General features: G+C 37.9%; 1 protein-coding gene across 1 annotated transcript in view; it reads right to left on the reverse strand.

The window, feature by feature from the left end:
* Nucleotides 1-11,282: 11,282 nt before the first annotated feature.
* Nucleotides 11,283-24,347, reverse strand: part of LOC113012378 (uncharacterized protein C14orf132) — a 29,550-nt gene continuing 16,485 nt past the window's right edge. Inside the window, exon 2 of the mRNA XM_026152526.1 lies at nt 11,283-13,963. Within this exon, the coding sequence (XP_026008311.1) occupies nt 13,727-13,963 (237 nt within the window). The 3' untranslated portion in view covers nt 11,283-13,726. The remainder of the gene's footprint in view (nt 13,964-24,347) is intronic.

The raw sequence follows: 24,347 nt of genomic DNA on the forward strand, positions 1-24,347 counted from the left end.
AATTTAGTGTCAAACTTAAGTCTCAGTATATGGGTATACTACTACTACTACTACTATTACTACTACTACTACTACTACTACTACTACTACTACTACTACTAATAATAATAATAATAATAATAATAATATAATTATAATAATATTCTACTATTCTACTGCGGCACCCACGGTGTGGGACGGAGAGATTTCGCAGGTCTTTCCTCCCCACTGCTGTCAGACTCCACAACAAAGACTTTAACTGAACAAACACACACATCCACACATGTGCAATAAGACTAAGTGCAATAATCTTTTCTGGCATCGTTGTATTTTTACTCAGTTGTATATAGCATTCGTATTCTATTTTTATCTTATTGTATATTTTTATTCTATTTTATTTTACTGTATATAGTATATTATTTTATTCTATTCTGTACAGCTGTGTACTGTATTTATTCTTATTGTATTCTAATTTTTGCGTCATAACTTTTGCACTGTCCACTCCTGCTGTGACAAAACAAATTTCCCACGTGTGGGACTAATAAAGGTTATCTTATCTTATCTTATCTTATCTTATCTTATCTTATCTTATCTTATCTTATCTTATCTTATCTTACCTCTTTGAAAGTTTAAACATCATTCTTGTGTTTGTTACACTTTGTCATATTCATATTTGAACTGCAGAAAACCAAAGGGAATTTATTGGAAACACTTGTTACTCTGACTCTTTTGTATACAGGATGTAATGTGTCTACTTCAAATCTTCATTTTCCTGGATACCAGCGTTTGAAAAAAATAAATAGGGAGCCATCTACTGGGCAAAGTATGTAGTGTTCAGTGCCTTGACAGAATGAACAAATGAATTCCTAAAACTAAACAAATTTGGTGCACAGCACATGCATGAAAATAATTCACATGATATCGGCGTGCTTGTTGTCAGATGTGACATTAACTCTTCCTTGACCCGTTACAGAAAGAAGAGGTGCTTTTTAAAAATATAATTATGTAAAAGAAAAAAGTAACAAAATAAAAGTACTGTGTAAGTAAAGGCTGTGCATGAAACATTTTACACAAAAAAAGACTAGTTTTTTTTTTTTTTTACACTTAGTGTTGAAGATAAAAGTGGTCACTATGATATCTAAGCTATTTCATAATACTGTATATTAGATAACAATTATAAATAATTAATGATTGCATTACTGAGTATTTGTTGCAAATACACAAGCTTTATTTGTAATGGCACTTTCCACTGATTGGAAGTTTACTCTAAGAAATCTTGTCATTAAACCACTGTCACTGAAACGACCTTACAGGTGTCATGAATCATAACTGTGATGACACATGTAGGAATTGCTACACAGAGAAAACAGTGTCCCGGGGTCACTTGTCAGTTTCAGCGTGAGCTTGAGATGACAGATATCAGCATCGATCAATTTCCAAACACACGTCAGAAATTCATCACAACTCAGAGAAATGGACATCCAGTGTTAATCCTTTTCCTTCCTTTACTTTGGCCCTTTTTTTTTCTCATCTCAGTCATCTTGTCATTTTCGGTCAGCCTGCCCATCTGTCTCTCTATGTGTCTCACTCTCCTTTTAATGGATCGTGCATTAGCCCTGGAGTGGTTTCCACTTTTATTTTGGCCAGCAACCATGTCAGTGAGACTCAACTGTGTCTGCCAATGGATGCATCAGGCGACGGGAGTAAAACATGTCAGTCTCCATGGTGACAGGCCTTATGGTCTGCATGCTGATATCTGCTCACGTTTGGTGTAGTGACAGAGCACAGAAATCTGACACTTACATTTAATCTCAATTAAGTTATATTCTGTATTTTGTTGGTTTTATTGTGTCACTTTGCTTCCAGTTTATCCATTTGCTTTCTGCTTCCACTTGGGCTTGTTTTGTTTGCTGTTAGTTTTCAGGATTCATTTCAGTGTCTCTTTCCTTCCATTAATTTAGGTATATCATAAATCTCACCTATGTTTGACTGTATCCACCACCACCTGTGTCTTGTTTTGCAATCTCTCTCTCTCACACACACACACACACACACACACACACACACACACACACACACACACACACACACACACACACACACACACACACCGCAGTGATTTTGTTATATGTATACCTGTTCAAATGCCTGTTATGCCAAATATCTAACGCATTTAGACATGTAGATTTGGACAAAAACTGCTGAAGTTCAAACTGAGAAAGGTGATATAAATAAATGGTAAATGGCCTGTATTTGTATACCACTTTTCTAGTCCCTAAGGACCCCAAAGCGCTTTACACATCCAGTCATCCACTCATTCACACGCACATTCACACACTGGTGATGGCAAGCTACATTGTAGCCACAGCCACCCTGGGGCGCACTGACAGAGGCGAGGCTGCCGGACACTGGCACCACCGGGCCCTCTGACCACCACCAGTAGGCAACGTGTGAAGTGTCTTGCCCAAGGACACAATGACCGAGACTGTCCAAGCCGGGGCTCGAACCGGCAACCTTCTGATTACTCGTGAGCCACGATCTAAGTAACTTTGAATGTGGCATTTTGATGCCAGACAGACTGGTCTGAGTATTTCAGAAACTGCTGATATACTGGGATTTTCATGCACAGTCATCTCTGGGGTTTACAAACGAAAAAATATCGAGCAAGCGGCGGCTCTCTGGGTGAAAATGGTTTGTTGTTGAGGTCAGAGGTCAGAAGGAATGGACATATTGCTTTGATCTGAAAGGAAAGCAACAGTTTCTTGAGTAACCACTTCTTGCAACCAAGGTATGCAGAAGAGTATCTCTAAACACATCAAACCTTGAAGCAACAGCTGGCGACTACACCAATGATACAGTTAAAGTGAGGATACAGTTTGCACCTCTGACAATAGAAAATTGCAAAAAACATTGCCTGGTCCCATGAGTCTCAGTTTCTGCTACAACATTTAGATGGTAGAGTCATAATTTAGGTAGAGCAACACGAACGCATCATCAATCCTGCCTTGTATCAACAGTAAAGGCTGGTAGAGGTGATGTTGTGATGGTGTGGGGGATATTTTCTTGGCAGACTTTGAATCTCTTATCAACTGAGCAAACCATTTTGACCAGCTTGGAAAGAAAGCTGGACTTTGAGTTTTATGAAGTTTTTCGTGAAACTCAAAGAAATCCAGTTGCTTTCGATTCCAAGCTCCTCGGAGTACCATGACCTGAATGACTGAGAACCTACACAGACATATCTACTTGAGTAATGTTGCTGACCCTGTCCATCTCTTTATGACCCCAGTGCACCCATTTTATGATGGCTGCTTCCAGCACAATGATGATTTGTGTCAAAAATATTTCACTGTACTTAAATGGCGTACACAGTCACAAGATCCCAGTCCAATAGAGGACCTTTGGGAAATGGTGTAATGGGACAACACATTTGCTGCAACTTTGTGATGCTATAATGGCAATATGGACCAACAAAGCAAAAAGGGCGTCCAACCCCCCTTTCTATAAACATGACTATGTGTAAAAGATGTGAGTGAATGCAAATCTCATTGCATATACTACTGTGGTTGACACATGAAGACTGAATTCATACATTCATACACTAAGGGGATCCAGTTTTTTGGTTTCACTGGCATGCATTGGGTCTATTTTTATGTACCTTGGACGTTTTACTCACCTAGAATGATTTAAAATGTATTGAAAAGTGAGAGAATCAGTTGCAATGTACTAAGGTAATTCTGATACACAGAAAACAGACTTACAAATGTGCTAATCTATGTGTAAAAAGCTTGCCTTGAAATGCATGCCGATCATCACTTTAAGACATGAAAGGTCAGCTGGTTTTGAAAATGTCGATAAATTCAAAGCGTCTTCAAGTGCACCTGCTAAAACTATCAAAAACTGTGATTAAACTGGCCCTCATGGGGAGGAGAAAAGACCAAGGATTAGCTCTGCTGTAGAGGATAGTTTCATTAGAGTTATGGATAAGTTCATTAGAGTTCCTGGCCTCAGACATTGGCAATCGATTGTACCTCAGATTAGAGCTCGAAGCATTTAAGTGGCAGACATCTTGAGTTTTTGTGAGACACAAAAGGAAATAGTCTGCATCTGTGTTTCCATTATTTACCACAGTTGGGAAGGTATAATGAAGCGGGAGCTTTCGCACCTTTCTGCGACACGTAAATGCAAAATATGAACTTGGGACCGGTGTGGTTAAACAATGAACCAACAATGAACCAAATACATCACACTATCTATGATAGTTCCAGATATGTCTGGTAGGAGGTTTACTGTAAGCAAGCAACTTTATTTTATAACACTAGCCAACACACTGTGTTTTAGTACAGCCTCACTACATTTTCTACCACCAAGAACTACAAGGGGTATTGTAGGCTGTGTTAATACTGCATGTGTCTGTTCTCTGCCAACTTTCCTCATAAAAATGAAAGTGGTGCTAAAACATAATAACAGTAATAAGCTTAATATGTCAAAGAGATTTGACTCAGGGCACAGGTGGGCAGGCCCGCATTAATCTTGTTCAAAGGGCAACTCCCTCATAAATCCTCATCTCTTTCGAATGATGTTTTCTGTGAGACCAATGGCAGGCAGAGACGGATATTTCTCTTTCTATCTGTCCTCCTGTGTCATAGAACAGTGGGTGAGAGAGGCAGAGACCCAGCTATCCACTCAATAGCAATGTTAAATCAAAAGAAAAGGGCTTCTGCCTTTTGGGTGACTGGTGATGCCGAGCTCCCATCATGGAGTAGCAGTAATGAAGCATTTTCACTGAGGCTGTGGCAGCATCAGGGGGTGGTGGAGCCCCCAGGATTGCATTAAGACTCTCTGTTCCCTGTCACACTTGGAACACTATTTACCATCCCAAGTGACTGGAGGTGGAAAAGGAAAGCTTAATGCAGAAGTGGATTATTATTTTTTTCTACTTCTGTGTCTTAACAAACAGCAGGAACACTAAATGACTCAGTGAGAGAGCTTTCAATTATGACTATGACTTGATGTTAAATTACCAAAAGGAATTTTATTGACGGTGCACATCATCAGTTATCTACAATGTGTCAATTTTTGCAGGGTTGTTAACACTATTCCATTAAGAGCGATTCTGCTTACAGGGCTTATCATCTTGTTTAATCAAGCTGCACTGTGCGCTCCTCATCAGAGGATATTAGCGGGATTGATAACCATCTGTAATGAACAGCATCATTAGAGTGCATGTTTGTGGGGTGTTTGTGTGTGAGAAACAAGTGGCAACCTTCAGAACTGAAAAAATGAAGCCAAGTACTAAAAACTGCAGTTCCTCAAAAAGCCACTTAACGATGGGTCCAAAGGCAAATCCCACAGTTTCCATGTTTAAGACCAAATTTTACAACAGAAATAGTTTAAAACTTGGCGATTTGTTGATTGGTTGTTTTTTAGTTTTGGTTCTCATTTTGATTTTAATATTTTTGTTGTCCCAGTTTTTTCTTTTGTTTCATTTGTATGATTTGTTATCTAAATGTTTTTGCTTTCATCTCCCTGCTTTATCTTGGTAAATACCTATCTTAATGTGCCTCTTGTGCTTTTACTTTATTTTCCTCTGATTGTTTTCACTTGCTCTTAATTGTTTCCTGCTGTGCTCTGCCCTCACCTGTGTCCTGTTCTGTAATTAGTGTTTCCATAGTTGTCATGTGGCTGTGTGAGGCAGACAGGTTTAGGGCCCAAAATACACGACTCTCAAGCAGGACTAAACCCAAAGACAGCTTTATTGCAGAATTTAAAGATTTACATAACTAAGCTAGTAAGGCACTAGGAATCTAAACTGGGGAAATACGACACAGGCACACAAGGGATGAGGGAGATCACTACTGTCCTCTACTGCCAGAAAGAGGCTCAGACAATATACACAAGAGGGAATCAGGGCAGAGAGGAAACACCTTGGGAACACAGATGGACATAATCTAACTGACGAGACAAGGGAACCAAAACTGAACATGATGCACACAGAACAAGTGACTATCAGATTAAAACAGAAAGTACATGAAACACACTGTAACACTGACTAAACACACAGAGAGAGGGAGACACCAGGTAGACATACAAAGACATGGGGGAAAATAAACATGGAGACATGACTGACTTCACAGGGGGACACATATAACTAACACAGGAAACTAGACACAAGAGGATGAGGAACACAGACAAGGAATGATAACAGAAACCTGAAGGCTAGATATCAAACTAAGACCTGGGGATACAAACAGCAGAGTGAATACAAAAAACTGGAACATAATAACTTCATAAACCCAAAGTCAGTCATTAGTCCTACTCAAAACATTTACCTTATTCTGTCAATGTGTTACTACTCTGGGCTTTTTTGTTGCTATGCCTTACACTTGACTTTTCTGTCTGAAACTTGACAAGGACCAATAAGGAAGTATCTGTCTGCACAAGCCCATAGCCCATTCAGTCTGTGTGTTACCAATCAAATTTGAAATGATATTTTACTTTGGGCAATATTTACATTTTCTTTCTCAAAATAACAAAAAGAAGTTAAATAAATAAATGTTGACAATAAAGAATTAAATTCAATGGGAAGAACGTAAATTATTGACTGAAAAACTGTAGGCTGAACCTTAAGACACTGCATATTTTAAATAGCAAAGATTTTTCTGACTAGATGTCATCAAAACAAACATGCTCAACTAAATTGTAACATTTTAAGATGTGTAGTTTATTGAATATTCACTTTGTTGGTTTATAATAATCCATTCCATTTATAATTCTTAGAGCTTTAGTGTGTAGCATATACAGTGGAGTAGTGTTGGTGTTGCATAAGTTGAACCATACTTCCACAGAGTAGATCACATATGGAACCGAGCTTGCTATTTGGAAGCTATGAAATATATGAAACATGAAATCACACAAGGCCAGTACATTAGATCTCTGTAACATCTCAAAACGATGACGGCTGTCATTCATTTACTTGCATAGTCATTGGATAGGGCATAAAATATTATCCTAAATATCCTATTCAAGACATAAATCATTCTCATGCTAGAGTCAATTACAGATGATGCAAAAACAGCATAACTCATGTCATGCTCTGATACTTGCACCATATTAGTGTCTCTTTTCATCAGAGCTAAACAAATACAGTGTGATATGGAGCGAAAGCAGGCTGGTGATCTGATAGAAAGAGGCACTTTTTTTTCCTGTTTTGAAAGTGACTGCAAGTTGAAACGTGTGAGCAAAATCCCAGTATCGATTCCAGTAACAACCTAATCTCCATTCAGAAAACCCATTAACATGAACCTCCGGCAAACCAATGCATCTCCATTAGGCTCCTTCTATTGTGGTGTGCCGCAACAAATTCATTCATTTGAACTCCCTACTGCACAGCCAAGCCCATGACTCAAGACATGGTGCTGACAATATAACTGTAACCAACACACACTTTTTTTTTCAACTTGGGGAGTAAAACATCATTATGTTTCCAAATGATTAAGCCTGTGGTCAGGTGATGGAGTGGAACAGAAATACTATTGTATGCTATATCATAAAATAATACCCTGAAAATAAATCAAATCTAATCAAAACAAAATACGTAATGCACAAACAGTTTTCTTGCCAAACATGAGCAACAGTGGAAAGTATTAGGACACATGATGCTAACCAACTAACAAGCATGGTCTACTTACTATTTGAGAATGTAAATGAATGAATGTTTCGAGCCTTAGGGCTCCCGTGTTTTTCAGGATTCTTCGGTGTATGAGCTACAGTTATGCATGTATGAGAACACTGGGGGCAGTGAGTGGAGTATTCAGGTTTGTAGTGCTAAATGTTGCTCACAGGACTACATAAGCCCTGAAGGAAAAACAAGATTCAGTCAGTCAGTGGCACTGCCAACTTTTTTACAATGAAGTAAAGCGAGTGGCAGCATATACCAGTGCAAATGGCCTGTATTTGTATAGCACTTTTCTAGTCCCTAAGGACCCCAAAGCGCTTTACATATCCAGTCATCCACACACACATTCACACACTGGTTATGGCAAGCTACATTGTAGCCACAGCAACCCTGGGGCACACTGACAGAGGCGAGGCTGCCGGCTGGCGCCACCGGGCCCTCTGACCACCACCAGTAGGCAACGGGTGAAGTGTCTTGCCCAAGGACACAATGACCGAGACTGTCCAAGCCGGGGCTCGAACCGGCAACCTTCCGATTACAAGGCGAACTCCCAACTCTTGAGCTACGATCGCCCAAGTGCAGACCTGGAATAAATCAAAACAGTGGATCAATAAAATAATTAAAGCGTTTTGGGGTTTTTTGTTGTTTTTTTACACAGTATATAAATACAGGGTGGGCCATTTATATGGATACACCGTAATAACATGGGAATGGTTGGTGATATTAAAGTCCTGTTTGTGGCACATTAGTATATGTGAGGGGGCAAACTCCTCAAGATGGGTGGTGACCATGGTGGCCATTTAGAAGTCGGCCATCTTGGATACAACTTTTGTTTTTTCAATAGGAAGAGGGCCATGTGACACATCAAACTTATTGGTAATGTCACAAGAAAAACAATGGTGTCCTTGGTTTCAACGTAACTTTCCCATGTTATTACGGTGTATCCATATAAATGGCCCACCCTGTAGACTATAATTATTTAGTTGTTCTGGCACAATCTCACCTAGATGAATATGAATATGGTCAGACCTTAATCTGGTTGCATAGGATCCTTATAACTGTCATGCAATTGTGCATCTTCTTAAAACACAGATGTATTTGATTGCCTGTAACAAACCTGATCTCCTTCAAATGCCCACATACATACAAACACTAGCAAGCTCTGCCAGGTATCTTGCCTTGCCTCTGCTCTTGGAGTTGCAATGCTTTCTCACACATAACAATTTGCTGTTATGAGGTTTTTATAAGACCACAGATGATAACGTTTCCTTTTTGTTGAGACAGGTAAAATGTTCTGATACAATGTATCATTTTAAAATGAAGGAAAATTTCCAAATTTGCAGATGTTTTTACATTTCTCTAACTATGCATTAAATGTGATTTATGGAAATGCCCAGTAACTTTTATTTAAGAAGAAAAAAAGTACTATAGTGGCAGAAAGCTGCAGACATTGTCTTTGTTTATATTTGGTATTTAATTACTATTACAGTGTACTGTGTGTCCCCATGTGTCTCTAAAGTGACAGTTTGATAAGATGTGTCTAAGCAGCTTGGCACACATTAGCATATCCAGCAACTCATCACCAACCTTTCACTCTCAACTGGATGCGATTCAAGCTGAAGCGTTACATCCTGTGAGACTCTGGGCCAACAGTGGAGGAGTGAGACAGCCTCTCCCCACATACTACTTCACAACATTTTTTTTTCCAGCTAGGTTGAAATAAACATTTATTATTCACAGGCAAAGTCAGTGTCATTTCACTTTCTCCGTATGAGAGCTGAAGTCTCAACTAATGTGCATTTCACAAAGCCATCACCTAAAAGTGTAATGATTACCCCACATTAGCATAAATTATCCCAGGCAAGGTCAATAGTTATTTATTTTCTTTGATGGAGTTAAGAATAGAGGATGCCGGCTGCTGTGAAAAGCCTTCTGAGGCATGTTTGTGATTTGTGATTTGGGGCTTTATAAATAAAACTGGCCTTACTTCCCTCTAGGAGTCAGCGGCTGTTGTGAGACCCTAGGGATTTTTTTCCCCCAACTGAGTCGTTTGATCGGATTTGGAGGATAGAAGGCGCAACGCTGCGGAAGCAATGTGAAGGTTGTTCGAAGATCATGTGCATTCAGTTTTGCTTCCATCTGTATCTCATCTGCTGGTGGGGGATCAGAAATGCTCAAGGCAAATCTGAAAGGAGCTGATCCACATATTACCAAGTCTGGCTGGCATTTCAACTGGGAAAGGACTTACTCAGTTCTTAGGATGAGGTAAAGATCACTGCATTTAAATGAAATTATGAATGTGATCCCTCAGTGCTTTTGACATCAGGATGGCTGTTTGTTTGTTTAATCTCAAACCTCTGCAAATAAATTATTCTGGGATTAAAAAATGTTCTAAAAAACACCTTTCGGTTCTAAAGTTTTATATATCAAACATAATTGTAGAAGTTCTTGCTTCTACTTTAAAATAAGGAAAATACAACCTCAACTTATTACACAATGTTATTAAGTATTTAACAAAAACTGAACCAACAACCTTATTGCTTCCTTATGAGACGAGGATACGTATCAGCTAAATCCATCAGCCATCATGCTACAGGACTTTGGTAAAAAGCAAAGGAGCAGATCTACAACAGAATGGCTGAGAAAGAAAAGAATCAAAGCGTTGGAATGGCCCAGTCAACAACCAGCCGTTAACCTGACTGAAGTGAAGCAACGTTACAAAGAAGAGTGGGCCACAATTCCTCCACATCAAATAGAGACACTGATAAAATCAGAAAACAATTACTTCAAGTTATTGCTGCTAAAGGTGATTCTACAAGCTGGGTCATGGGATGTGCTTACTTTTCCCCTCACGCTGCTGCGTTTAGGCTTAGTTTGCTAATGTTTCACTCATCTGAGGTTAAATTTTACTAATTTCAGAAGGGTGAGATGACCAGATGTTTTTATTTTTTATCTTATTCCTGATACATAAAACCTTTAAACTAAAAAGGTACTTTTTCCACATGACTGTACATTAGTTAAGTCACTTAACTATTAATCGAGCTAAAGTGACTCTTCTCTATAAAAAAAACCAAACAAAAAATCACATTGTTTTAGTTTTGTCTATTTGTTTGATGACTATTCATGATAGCAACCATGTCTGTACATCTCAAAATACATCTAGGTCAAAGGTTTCTCATCTATCTGTTGTTGCATTGATTTGCTGAAAATACACTGATATCTCTGTTACTTATTTAGCAGGATACAGATGCACTTTCTACACCCATTCATGTTTTTTAAAGTGCTTGCTTTTTGCAGCCTTCCTGTTTGTTCAGCAAAACAAGTATGAGATCAGAGAGTCAGAGTAGCTAAGTGCTGCAGAGAACAAAATCCAGGTAATTTTTAAACAAGTGGTGCTTGTGTCAAAATGACAGATGGCGTGATTTGAGCTTAGAATCAATCTCACCTGATGGCTAAGCAGCAAACAGCACTGATGTCTGCCAGAGAACTGGCTTCACTGAGAACAAAACCAGGTGATTCAGCTGAAGATGAAACTGAAACAAATTCTTGTTTCTGCAATCGGCGTACAAAGCCACATATTTTGCATTTTAATCCATCTTTGTGACATTTCAGTAAATATAAGTGTGTGCTTCTTAAGTCAATACAGAAAGCCAATTTTGCATTAGTACATAAATTTTAATAGTAGCATATGTCTTTACAAAAGGAGCATTGTGTATGTGGTTTACAACATTTCTAAATATTTCTACATCAACACTTTATTAAAAATAACAGGCTTGAAAAGTCCTCTTATAGTAATTGAGTGTCTAAATTTTACTTTACATAGTACAATACATACAGTAAGCCAGTTTTTTCTTTCTAGTGTATGAACATTTGAACAGTTATGGTGTTTACAAGACTGGATTATATACTGGTAATGTCTAAATCCCAGGAAAACATGACTTACTTGTCTGAGCAAAGAGCTATCAACCCTCTAAGGCCTTGATTATACTTTCAACGTGGGTCCACTTGGGTCCAAATGATGTCAAATTTTTCAGCAGACAGTGAGGTTGAGGATTCATGTGGCTATCCACATGCCTGCCATGTTTTGTGACCCACACAGACTAATTTGGAGACTTTACATTACAATACACCAACTACGCACGCGCCCCAGGCGGCAAACTTCAGATAAGTATAACAAGAATGACTATTCGGCTGTACTGTCTCCAGCTGTCTGTGTTCATATCCACAAAGGAGTATAATCAAGGCTTATGGAAAACAGTCAGTTTATCATACTAAAAAAATAGAACAGTTGACAGATAAAACAACTTGCCGACTTTAGTAGGCCCATATTTGTATAATTTTCCATTGCAGCTTGTAAGGGACATTTAACCAAAGCACAAACATCAATTAGCAGATCAAAGCCTACTAGCTACATTTTCAGTGTAAGTGCAGTGCATCGTATGGTATGTTTCATGTGAAAACCAATTTGTATCTTTGGGTCTTAAGGTAAAGTTACTGTAACCCCTTTAGGACAAGAACTACTTGCCACTGAAAAGCTGGCACTACCATCCACACTAACACAGAACAAATGACCTCCAGTAGTGAAAATTTTAAAGGACAACTATATATGAGATTTCATACATAGCTGAACATATTTATAACAAGGTTTACCACAGTTCTGCTTAGTGTTACATCATTTCGGGATACATACATTTACTGTTTTTACAGTACAACTATAATATCAGAAACTTCCACCTTCTGCTGCTGGGTGATGAAATACATCGCTTACAGGTGAAAAAGCAACTATGGAAAAGGTTGAGCAGGGGAAAAAAGCTGTGTGTGTTTAATTTGATTTGTGCTTCTAATTACATTTTGTTCACATCTATCTAGTCCTATCGAAGCAGACTATGACAATATGATTAGATTTTGTAATAGCCACTTTTACTGAAGGAATTTGACATTAAGGGCATGACGACAACAAGTCATTACTCCTAACTCACTATTATGAGAATCTGGTCAGCGCACTAACCAGATGCCTTTCTCACACATAAAGGATAATATGAGATGGTCAAGTTCAGATGCATTCTCACAAATGGAAATACCCAGTTTATTTTGGGTAAGGAGAGTTATCAGGATAGAGCATGCAAAAAGCAGATAAATCATGCCCACTCACTCGCTGTGAATTCACAGGTCAGTTAGCTCCTCTATTCTCAGAGGTGCTATACATCAAGCTCTTGTGAGAGTGTACTGGGGAACTGGCTGGTTTTGATCTGACTCTGCTGGACATCTGCACATGCACTTCCATGGGGTGATGTCTATAAAAATTACTTTTGTGTAATTGACATGCCACTGCTGTAACAGTCAATTTAAGTGTCTTTAATGAATGCAGTTTCCTGTTCTTTCACCTTAGAAAGACACCAAATACACTAATGATCATTATAACCATATGTTCCGTTTCATCAGCATATAGGAGAATCTCAGTGCTGCTTATCTTGCAGATATTTTAACACTTTCTAAATATTTTAACAAGCACCATCTCTGTTCAGTGGCATAATTAAGCTGCTTTGTCCTAAATTGCTTAGCAACTATCTGGTGGTTGTTTCAGATGGCCCAGTTCAACCTGAATCTTAAGCCCCATTTAATTTCCATCCTCCCTCCTACATAATAAGTGAGTGTCGTATGAGCAGAAACACGAAAACAAACTTAAGCTAAAAAAAAATCCTTTTGATTAATGGTTGAGAGCAAAGATTTCTTTCTGTTTTTAACTAAAGAGTTGCTGTGCACATAACCTTATTCTCAAGTTCTCAAGCTGTAGCATTCAAAAGTGCTTGTTGCTGATAAATGCTGCCAAATTTCAGTCTTTCCCCTCAACGAAGAAGTATAGCAGTGTATATGTCACTGTCAAGTATCGCTACTTTTACACCCTCAGGTCTGTCCCTCCCCTTCCCTGCCAAAAAGTGTGAGGGATAAAAAGAAAGACAGCGAGAGACACAGAGAGCGAGAGATTGTCTACAAAGCCTCCTTCGGGGGTCCGGAGACTGAGAAAAAGCAGGATGTGTGAGTGTGCGGGTTGTCTTTGTCAGCATGTGTTCATCAGAAAGTGCAGGCATAGACAACGCCCACCACCACAATGTTTCCAATAGTGGCGATGATGGCAATCCAGAGCCAGATGGCATCGCTGGACATGGACTGCGGCTCATCCTGCTGGCCTTGTACCGAGGCGGCTGAGGCAGCGGCATGGACGCTGGCCGAGGAGTTAAAGAGCGAGTGCTCGCCGCTGTAGTCATCATTGGGCGAGGAGTCCATGAAGGCTCCTGTCATTACAGGGATCTAGGAAGGGAGAAGGGAAAGTGAGGAGAGAGTACAAAATAAGTTTTGCACTCAAGGGAGATGCAGAGAAAATTATTTTCACATTACAAGATTGTAGGTATATTCTTACATTTCATGCAGAAAAGAAGTCTGAAATCTAAATCTAAACTCCCAAATTAAAATTGAATAAAAAAGGTCACAAATTCATAAACCATTTAAAAATAAGTTTTTCAGACGGATTTTGGTTGTTTATTTGACAACATAAACAATCATCTTTTTTGCTTTTAGGAATAAACTGTTGCTTTTAGTATATCAAGGTATGGACGAAACCTTTTGTGAAAATGTAAATATAAATTGTAATAAAACTAAAAATGTTGATGTAAAGGTGCAATTACTGGCTTTGAATAATAAAGTTATTTTGCCTGTGTTTCTACTGTAAAACACAATATTTTGGTATAAATTCACCAATAGGAATCAGTGTGAAAATTACTTGATTTCATAACAATCATTATTTTTATTGTTAACGTTCCTGAAAATCTGTCATTAAAAATTCACCAACACACTAACCTCACAACTTTCGACATGTCTTAGAAGGTCAAGAAAATTAGCCAATCAGAATTGACCATGAATTATCCCTGTCTCCCTTTAGCAGTTGCACAAAATCTGTCTGAAAAATGATGGTAGACAAATGTCCCATTAGGGCCTCCTCTTCCAAAGAGTTCGTATTAACTGCACTGACATTATCGCTTCAGACCTTTTTCAGAAAGTTAAAAATTTATTTAATTTATTACCGAGCTCCCAGCATTGCCTGTAGTCTCTCATCTAATTCAACTGAATATTAATGTTTTTAAGTGACTTTGTCTTTGATGAAAGAATATAATCTGACATAGACAAAACATAAATCCCCACTTTGAGTGCAGCACATCAAACCTCCAAGACAAATATGCCCTTTCCCTCCAAACCCAGCATGCCAGATTGTAAGGTAATTGGTTAAGTTTCCTAAACAGGCATGGAGTGTCCTTTTAGTTTCAGATACTGCTGGATAAGTTTTTAAAACACAGCATGTGTGTATGCTTGATAAATATGAAAATTAGATTTCAAACATGACAACTGAAAATGACTCATTGCTTAGGAGTCCGAGTCCTATAAATGTTGACGCTCTGGCTTTAGCAACGTGCATGATTGAGAAATGCATGACAGACCATTATATTGTCTGACTGGAGAACTAACTCTGCAGAGGATGTTGGGGAAAAAGAGCAAAAAAACAAAACAAAAAAAACCATTCTAAAAATACCTCGGAGGCATGTTGAGTGCTCGCTTACACAGACGTTCTCTCTTGCTCATTTGCTTACCTTCACTCTCTCTCCCGAACACGGGCTAATGCACAAAGACGTTAACACACACACACACACACACACACGCGCACACACACACACACACACACACACACCTCGTCTTTCCCTCGCACAAGGGAAAACACTGTTTAGAAAGCATTCTGCCGCTCTCCATTCATTGGCCCCTGGTGGTGAATAATGACATGACACATCCTGTAAAGCGCCTGCTGTTCACATGAGCATGATGGGGGTAGACAGGCATGCATGAGGTCCAGCAACCTGTGTTTTCTGCCCTCCATTCTGTCACTGTAAGTGCTGACTCATCCCACTGTGGCATCTCAAATCAACCTTTTCCATTTTAACGTTTCTTTTTATATTAAAAGTTTGCACGAACAACATGTAATGCAAATCAGAATCAGTGGGAGCCTGTGAAGTAGTCAGGCACGAACGTCAAGGAAGGTGGTAGAGAAGCAGACTATGCAGACATTTCAGGTTTCCAGAGGTGAGCAATTTACAATGAACTTAATGTATAACTTAACAAAACTTCCCACAATTCAATTAACAAACCTCAACACAACATGGCTCTGGTAACACCGCTCACCTCTCCTCTCTCCTGCATCTGGTAGAGACTGGCTTTAAATAGGGCCATCAATTTCCCTCCAATTGCCCAGCCAGTACCACTCACTCAACTGAGGGATCTAAAACTCTACACAGATTATCTAAAAACACAAAACCTCTACACACTTCTAACATGCACATTTACACAACTAAATGGCAGTATTAACGAAAGGAAAAACATTCAACAAATCACTTTAAACCTTAACACAAACAAAAGGAAGCATCTCTATGGAAAAAGAAACCCCTCCACTTGGTTTGACCTGCTGATGTCATATGTGACATCAGCAGGACTTTAAAATGAGGAAATGCCAGGCAGGCGTTTCCCCACACCTGACCCTTATGAAGACTGAAAAGACAAACAAAGTAAGTATGAACAAATGACTTAATCAGTAACATAATAAAATATAAAGAAACATAACTTAGTATTTGTCTTCATTTGCAGAATGTTTGATTTGCCGGCAACAAAACGCTTACACAAACAAACCCGGGATAGTGAGTGAAGCAATGTTACTTAACAAATAGCAAATCATAGCAAATACATAGAAACAGAATAATGTGTAAAATGTGCAAAAAAAAAAGGTAAACCCATATGGGACAAATGGAGAGCATTGCAACTGCTCCTCCACTTTGTCACAGAGCCACACTACACAAGGCCGCACCTAAAAATGTCATACTATATATCTAACCATGTCTCTAAAACAAACCTACAATTGCAACACAACTGACATTAATGACATTTGCATGCACAGTGATCTGTGTGGATTGTCTTTCAAATACTGTCCCACAGGTTTATTTGTTTACCTTGTACCTTTACAAGCCAACTCCAACCTTTCTCCTCAAAAAGTGACTGATTTGATTATTTCACTCTAATCTCTAGACACTACCTTAATTGTAACCTTATCCTGCATTCAGAGCTCCACCTCCATCTTGCCTAATTTAATGTTCAATCAGACAATAACTGATGTGTGCCACGCTGTCTGCATTCTTTACCTTTATGTTTTATTTATTGGTAACTCATTAGCAAGCTGTCTGGATCAGTGGGTATTCATACTAATAAAGTGAAGTGGATAATGGAAGCGTGTGAAATACTAGTTCAGTAATACGTCTTAATATAAATATTTGATCCCCTAGGTTTGGCCCTCTTGTTCAGATGATAAGTGGGACTGCTTCTATAACTACAAGTCCACAATTACTCTGTGGCTCATTCATATGAGAGTAGAGCATCAAGCAGTTAAAAACTAATGGATCACTGGAAATTAGAACCTTCAAGGTCACATGCATCCCATAGCGTTTGAACATTTAGGCAGGAAATGGAGGCCGTCCCCTAAGAATTACTGCTAGGATAAAGCTCTAGTACTGACTAAAGTTTCCTGATATTTGGAAACATTCATCTCCTCAACATAACAGTGAACAAGTGGCTAAATGGCTTCAATAACCACATTCAGCCACTTTCAGACCATCTTGGTACCAAATTGAAACCTTACAAATGACCTCAGCACTCAAGAGTATCCCACTGGGAAAGGTGAAAAGAGTCTAATTTCTCTGGTTGTTTTGTAACTTGTGGATATTTGTGTTTCAACCACAAAGTAAACAGTGTAAAAAAAAAAAAAAAAAAAAGGATGATTTTCAAAAAAGTTATTACTTGTGTAATTACTGTAATATTTTCTCTATACTCTTGAAGGCCTTGTGGTACAAGACGTTGTCTTGATACAATTATGACTGTATAAAATCAGCCACCGGATGGGTATGTTCATAGCATTGTGGTTGATATATCCCATCGTAAATGGTCACGTGTTTAATAAATCAATTGTTTAATGCACAGTACTTTTTTTGTAGCTGACAAAAGCAGTGGACTAGGAAAGCTAACTTCTTCCACTAAACGCCTTACTCAGCATTGTTGGAGTAAAATGCAGTCATTAGGAGAGATTGTCTGTTTGTTATTTGCAAGTAATCAGATTTGTCTGTTAAGATTTTCCAACCTACTTGTTATGGTTGCTTTAAAAAAAAAAAAAAAAAAAGACCTCCTTGTCCTCCTAGTCTAAGAAATGAAGTTGATTTGGAAATGCCTTAAACTTGGAATTTGTAATATTACTTTCTACCACAGCTGATATCACATTGCATTTTTTTTGTAATGCAATGCTATAAAACATTACTAAATTCAATAATCACTTTACAGATAGTGTGTTTTTTGTAATCTATCATTACTTGCATTTCAAAAGTGTGGCAGTTATCTGCATGATGGTTGGATACATGAAAAAAAAAATCTAACTTGTATTTTTTTTACCATGCACACTTATGAATATTATTTTCATTTTCATTCTACCTTAAAGTCTAATCAATGAAGCACTCTTTGCCCTGGTTTCCAACTATGGAACAGTAAAATAAAGATACTGTGTGTCCTCATTTGGATAGAGATTTATGTTGGTGTGCAAGACTACAGCCTAAGGTTTAGGTTTTAATTGGTAGTTATGTGACATTGCACCCCAGGCCAATGTTGTAGAGTAATGCAAAAGTAATATAACAAGTAGTGTAACAAATTACTTTCTCCTGGGAATAAACAAGTAACATAATGCGTTACTTTTTGCAAAATTGATGCAAAAAAAAAAAAATCCCGATTTTACAGAAGTCTATTAGAAATTGACTTCTCACTTGATTTATGACCTCAGTAAACAGATTCCTGTTAAGGTTATGGCTTATGGCATACTTTATGGCTATCCTACCAGAATCATACTCTCTGTTTCCCCCTCTGTGATAATGTCTGTTTTCAAAAATGCCAAATACGAGGTCTGAAAATGAGAGACCACAAAATATAATTTCATATGGCTACATTTTCATACATGCATGTATCAAATTCATGGAGTAGGGAACTTGACTTTCCGATGATTCACTTCCTTGAGTCAGCTAAACAAATACATTTGCCTGACATCTGTGCCTCCTGGATACATTTACATGCTTTCCCAATTTCCAGTAGCTATCGAAAAGTGCAAATAGCTTCTTTCCTTCAATTCAAAGGACCAGCTGTGCAGATAATACATATGATAGTGTAGTATTTTGTGTAATGTTGTGCAGATGTTTATCCTTTATTTGAACACGAAGGGCTAGGATTCAGAAGCTATGGAATAGAAGAAGAGAGAAAATGAAGTGGTTAAAATTAAAGCTATTGAGAGTGGGGTCTGGATTATTCAAAGCCAACACGACCTTGTTTTGGAAAAGACATGCAGTCACTAAATTTTTCAAGTGTAACTTTCCATCCTTGGAGTGGCATGGAATTAGTTTACGCCACTCAAATGGGTTTGTTGCAGGCACCTCAGGAAAAAAATACTCACACACATTTGCACGTATATACATATATCAGTACAGGAGTGTGGATAACAAACCAAATGAACAAGCATATAAAAAAAAATAAATTTGAGAAAAAAAAACTGTAAAAATGCAACTTACTGTTCATCTTTAACCAATTGAATCTGTGGTTTTTTGTTTTTTTTTTGGTTTTTTTTATTAAATGAAATCAACACACACAAACTAAAACAGTAAAAAGTTGGGACACAACTTCACTCCAATAACAGCGGAGAAATTGCCCAACTTGCATATTTCACACCTTCTTGGCTTTGAGTGATGGCTACACCTGTGCAACACACCATGCAGCAAAACTACAATCTACAGCAGATGATACAGTGAAAATGTACAATTCCACCTGCTCAGCTCTCACAGCTTTGATTTATTCGTCCCAGCTGTTCCTAGAGCTGTCCTCCTACATGGATGATCACAGTAATTGTGAAATAGAATGGACTGTAATTGCCTCCTGGGGGATAAACCACCAGTAAGTGTTGAACTGAAATGGTTTTTATTCCAGATAAGAAAAGCCCAAACAAATGTCTCTGAAGAGTGGAGAAACCAACACATATACCTAACCACAAAAGCACTCACGCATGACCATTAAAACAAAATCAGATAGAACTAGGTGGTTCTCAGCATTAATCCACTGGTCAAGTGGAAATAAATGTAGTCAAACTTTTCCTTTCACCCTACCATTTACTTCCACTTATCCAATACAGGAATACGGGGGGCTGAAGCCTTTCCCAGTTGTCACAAAGCAGGGGGCAGTATATACCCTGGACAGCTTGTCAATCTAATATTAGTGCAACCAATCATGCTAACGGACAATTCAGAAGCACTAATTAAAAAACATGTCTATGAACTGTGGGGGAGGCTGGGGTACCCAGGACCTTCTTGCAATGAAGCAACAGTGCCCCTCCTGTACTGATGTTTATTTATCCCAAATTTTGAGTCACTTGAATTGAACACGATGCTTTACATTGCAGTAAAAATGACTAAAACATTATTTAATACCTGAATTTTAGCCAAAATAGCTGAAATGTTGGTAAAAAGTTTTTTTTTTAATTAATATAATTTTGTTGAAATTGGGCTCTTACGATTTGGAATTGCATCAACTATGAAATCCGAACACACTTTTTTTTCCTATTTTACCTTTTGACCTCTCCTGTGACCTTAAATTTGACCTTACAATTTGCAGCAAATCTGTGGCTACATCCACACGTACATGGGTATTTTTCCATTTCTGTTTTGAAAAAAAAAAAAAAAAATCCCATCCACACGTGCAGTTTTTCGTCCACATGTAAACGCAACAAACAAAGTCAAATGCTGTTAAGAGAATGCCAAAGCAACAGGTGGCAATATGATCCTAACCGTCTAGAAATGTTGGCCAATCAGAAGTCTAGAAGCCTGGGAGGAAAAGCATAAACAAATTCATCTCACGTAAATAATAACGTGGCGCACAGCGTGACGTCAAAAAAAGGCGCACACCTTTGACGTGTGACTGAATCTCTATTTTCCTCGTCCACATGTAAACGCAAAAACTGAGTTTTCGAAAATCTCCAGCCTGGCAGGAGTTTTTAAACATTTTGTTTTCAGTGAGGCCCAAAAGCATAGAAAAAGCCGCATTTCAAAAATCCCCCACGTAGGTGTGGACGCAGCATGTGCAAAGTAAAGGTAGACTGAAATATCCCACAAATAATATATTTGTTTATTTTCTTCACAATGTGATGCTGAAAAGGCATAAAGAACTTGCACAGGTGAAATATAATCCTTATATTTCTTGCATTGGTGTCCTACATTGTTAAATAATAAAAAAGTTTGGTTCTGGAGACATCCAAAAAGATGTAATAATACTGTGAGTAAATAATGAAGTCACACCTAGACAGAACATTTTGACTTGGCCCACCAGGCTGGGGCTCTAAATAAATTCAGTACAGGGCTGTGAACAGAGTCCTGCCACACTTAATAATAATAGTAGTAATATGTTTTACATTCAGTCCTTCTTTATCATTTTATTTATTATATTTTTATTCTTATTTAATGAAACAAGATGAAAAATTACTATATATATATGGACAGACAGTTTATGATGAATAAAATGCATCTAAAAAAGTGGACATGGGTCCATAAAGTAAATACATTTAAAAATAAATAAATAAAAAATAAAAGTACATAAAAACTATACAGTCTTTTAAAAGATAGCCAGTTCTTTTTCATCACATAAAAGTCAATAAGAAGCAGCACATTTTATCTCAGAAGCCGAAATTTTTCTGAAAAACTGTTGACCGGTGTAGTGACGCTAGACTGAAATCACACTCAATACTTGCACTCTTGAAGAAAAAAAACAAAAAAACAAGGAGTACTTTAGAGAACAAACAGGCACAGAAGTGGATCCCTGCTGCGTTCAGAATTGACTTTGTGCTTGCAAAGTCAAGCACAATCAATGAAAACACAAAGTTGTTGATTTTCTCAGTCGTCACAGCCATCTTGGCTTTGGTTTCACCATTTTCACAATTAAGTTATTTTGTTGCTTGAAGACAAACGCTCTTCTGCTTTGAAATCATGATTTAGTTAAACATGTCCACGGAGAATATCACACACCATCAAAAGGCAGAAAGATCTTTTTTTTCTACTGAAGGGTGTTTTTATTTATTTATTTTTACAATGTCCAAAGCCCAAACCTCCTATAATACATTTTTAATAAACTGTTTATTTGAAGGAGTATAACTAAATATTTATCAGAATGTCATGATTTCAAACAGTTATTTTAGTTACTAAAATATGACTTTTATTGAAAGTGACATTTATTTCTTCAGAATTATTTATTGCTGGTTCACCCATGTGCAAAGACATAAGGATGTCAATCAACCACACCCCAAAATAGTTGCTGAAAGCATGCCTAATCATTAAGTTACAGTGAAACCACCTTTGTGGTGAGATGACCTAAAACTGTACATATGCATAAGACATGTATTACTACACTTAAATCTAATCCTGTCTAATCAGTGCTCTTCTCAGAGAAGTGAAACAGGTGGAACAGTGAGATCATCCAGCAACAGATACTAAATGTAACTGCGCACAGATGTGACTTGCTCTAAAAGGCTGGCAGGTTTCTCACATCGCCACCCTGCTGCTTTCATTAGCAATGAATATGGGCAGCAGTAAAGAGTCTACTGAGAGAACAAATTTTACACTCAGAATCCCACAGTACCAGTGATGATGACAGGCTACAATATCTGCACAACATCAAAATGTATATATAGGTACATCATTTGTTGGATAGACACAGCAGACTGAGTGATTCTGGACACAGCCCTACTAAAAATCAGCTTGTTAGCAATGTAATTGTTAGCATATTGGCATGCTGATGTTAGCGTTTATCTGAAACACTGCTGTGCCTAAATACTCTCTCTCAGAGCTCATAACACAGCTGTGGACTCTCATTCTTGTTGATGTATTTCAGATTTATAGCTTAAATCTACTGAACCCCTAAAAATGAAGAAGTTCTTTTTATGTAGGTCCAAACTTTGTTGGAAACAGACCAAATTTTTGTCATTTTCTCTCTGTACACCACCTCTGTGGATTTGAAATCAAATAATAAATGTTAACTCTAGTAATTAAAGTTATTTTATGCATATTACCCCATTTTCAGAGGCCTAATGACTAATGAGTAATTTCATGGCCAGTTGAAGCATTTTTCCATGTTGTTTCACAACAAATGAAGCAGATATAACATCTGAAGAAAACCTTTGAAGTTACCAAATGAACAATCTTTTACTTTCTTTAGCAGAAGGAAAGCACTGATAGCTCAGCCACTTCCAAATCCCCGAAAGACCACAGTAGACATATAGAGGGTGGGATGACAGAATTATTTCTATGGTAAAAACAGCTTTGCAACATCTACACTGACCTGGTTACAACACTCTCAAGCAGGCAGATGTATTATTGTTAAAGTCAGCAATGAAGAGATTCGTGAGTTCGTGAAAGCACCAGATTGCAGACAAATAGCCTGCAAAGAGCCAGCACAGATCTCATAGAAAGAAACCTTTAGGCAGTATTAAAATGTATTACATTGAATACATTGAGTATTACATTACATTTCAATTTCAGAATATTTTTTGTTTCCTTATCTGACAACAAAAAGTTGCAGATTCTGGAGGCGTGCTTTGCAGAACTATATTGACTTTGGGCTTTGGTAACATTAGCTCTCTACAGATGCAACTGAATTACAGTACTAATCAGGGAAGTAAATAAATATACCACTCTGACCACTCTTCTCTATAGGGCTGTAGGCACCAAGAAAAAACTTTGAATTTAGCATATTCCTTAGTAAACTGTAGCAGATTGAGGTAGTCATACCATAAATCTTAAGGGTTTTTAAAAGGTTTCTTCACCAGCACGGTAGTGTTAAACCCCTTTGGTTCCTACTGGTCAGATTTACACCTCTGCTTTCATTGATTTTCCCTGTCTCAGCAGCCCAGCAGCATTTTTTAATAAATCTTATAACTCAATAGAACAAGTGTAGCCCAAGTGATCCTCACTTGACGCCTCGATCAATCTGTCAGGTCAGTGGAAATTCAGCAGGACTGAAGAAAGTTTAATATACTTCTTAGATATTATAAATGATCAGCGTTCCTGGTTTTGTCTCTGACCTCGACTTTATACCTTTCTTTTCCCCCATTATTGCTACTCACAATGCATTAAAAGTAGGACAGCTAAAGAAAAAGGCCACATTTATTTGAAACACAATATCTGTAATAATGCATGTTCACATCTGGGGGTAATTACTCAGTGTCTGCTACTCGCACATTTGTAATTAGCAGTAGTGTGAAAACTTATAATGTGAGATTAAACTAAATCCATCAGCTTACAAAACATTAAATTGCACCAAAACAAAGACTGATTTCTTATTCCAACTAGATCACACCAAGGAGCAGACAGATAAGGATTTATAGCAACAAGAAAGAGTGAAAGACAGACAATTATTCAGAGACGCTGAGATGAATTGGCTGATTATACATCAAATATCAAGGGGAGTCTTAAAGTCGAGGTATGTTTAGTGCCTATCTAGGTCTGTTATACCTTCATCCATTACTCACAAGGTTCACACAGGTACA

The sequence above is a fragment of the Astatotilapia calliptera genome, chromosome 19 (genome assembly GCF_900246225.1).
Source record: "Astatotilapia calliptera chromosome 19, fAstCal1.2, whole genome shotgun sequence".
Taxonomy (NCBI): Eukaryota; Metazoa; Chordata; class Actinopteri; order Cichliformes; family Cichlidae; genus Astatotilapia; species Astatotilapia calliptera.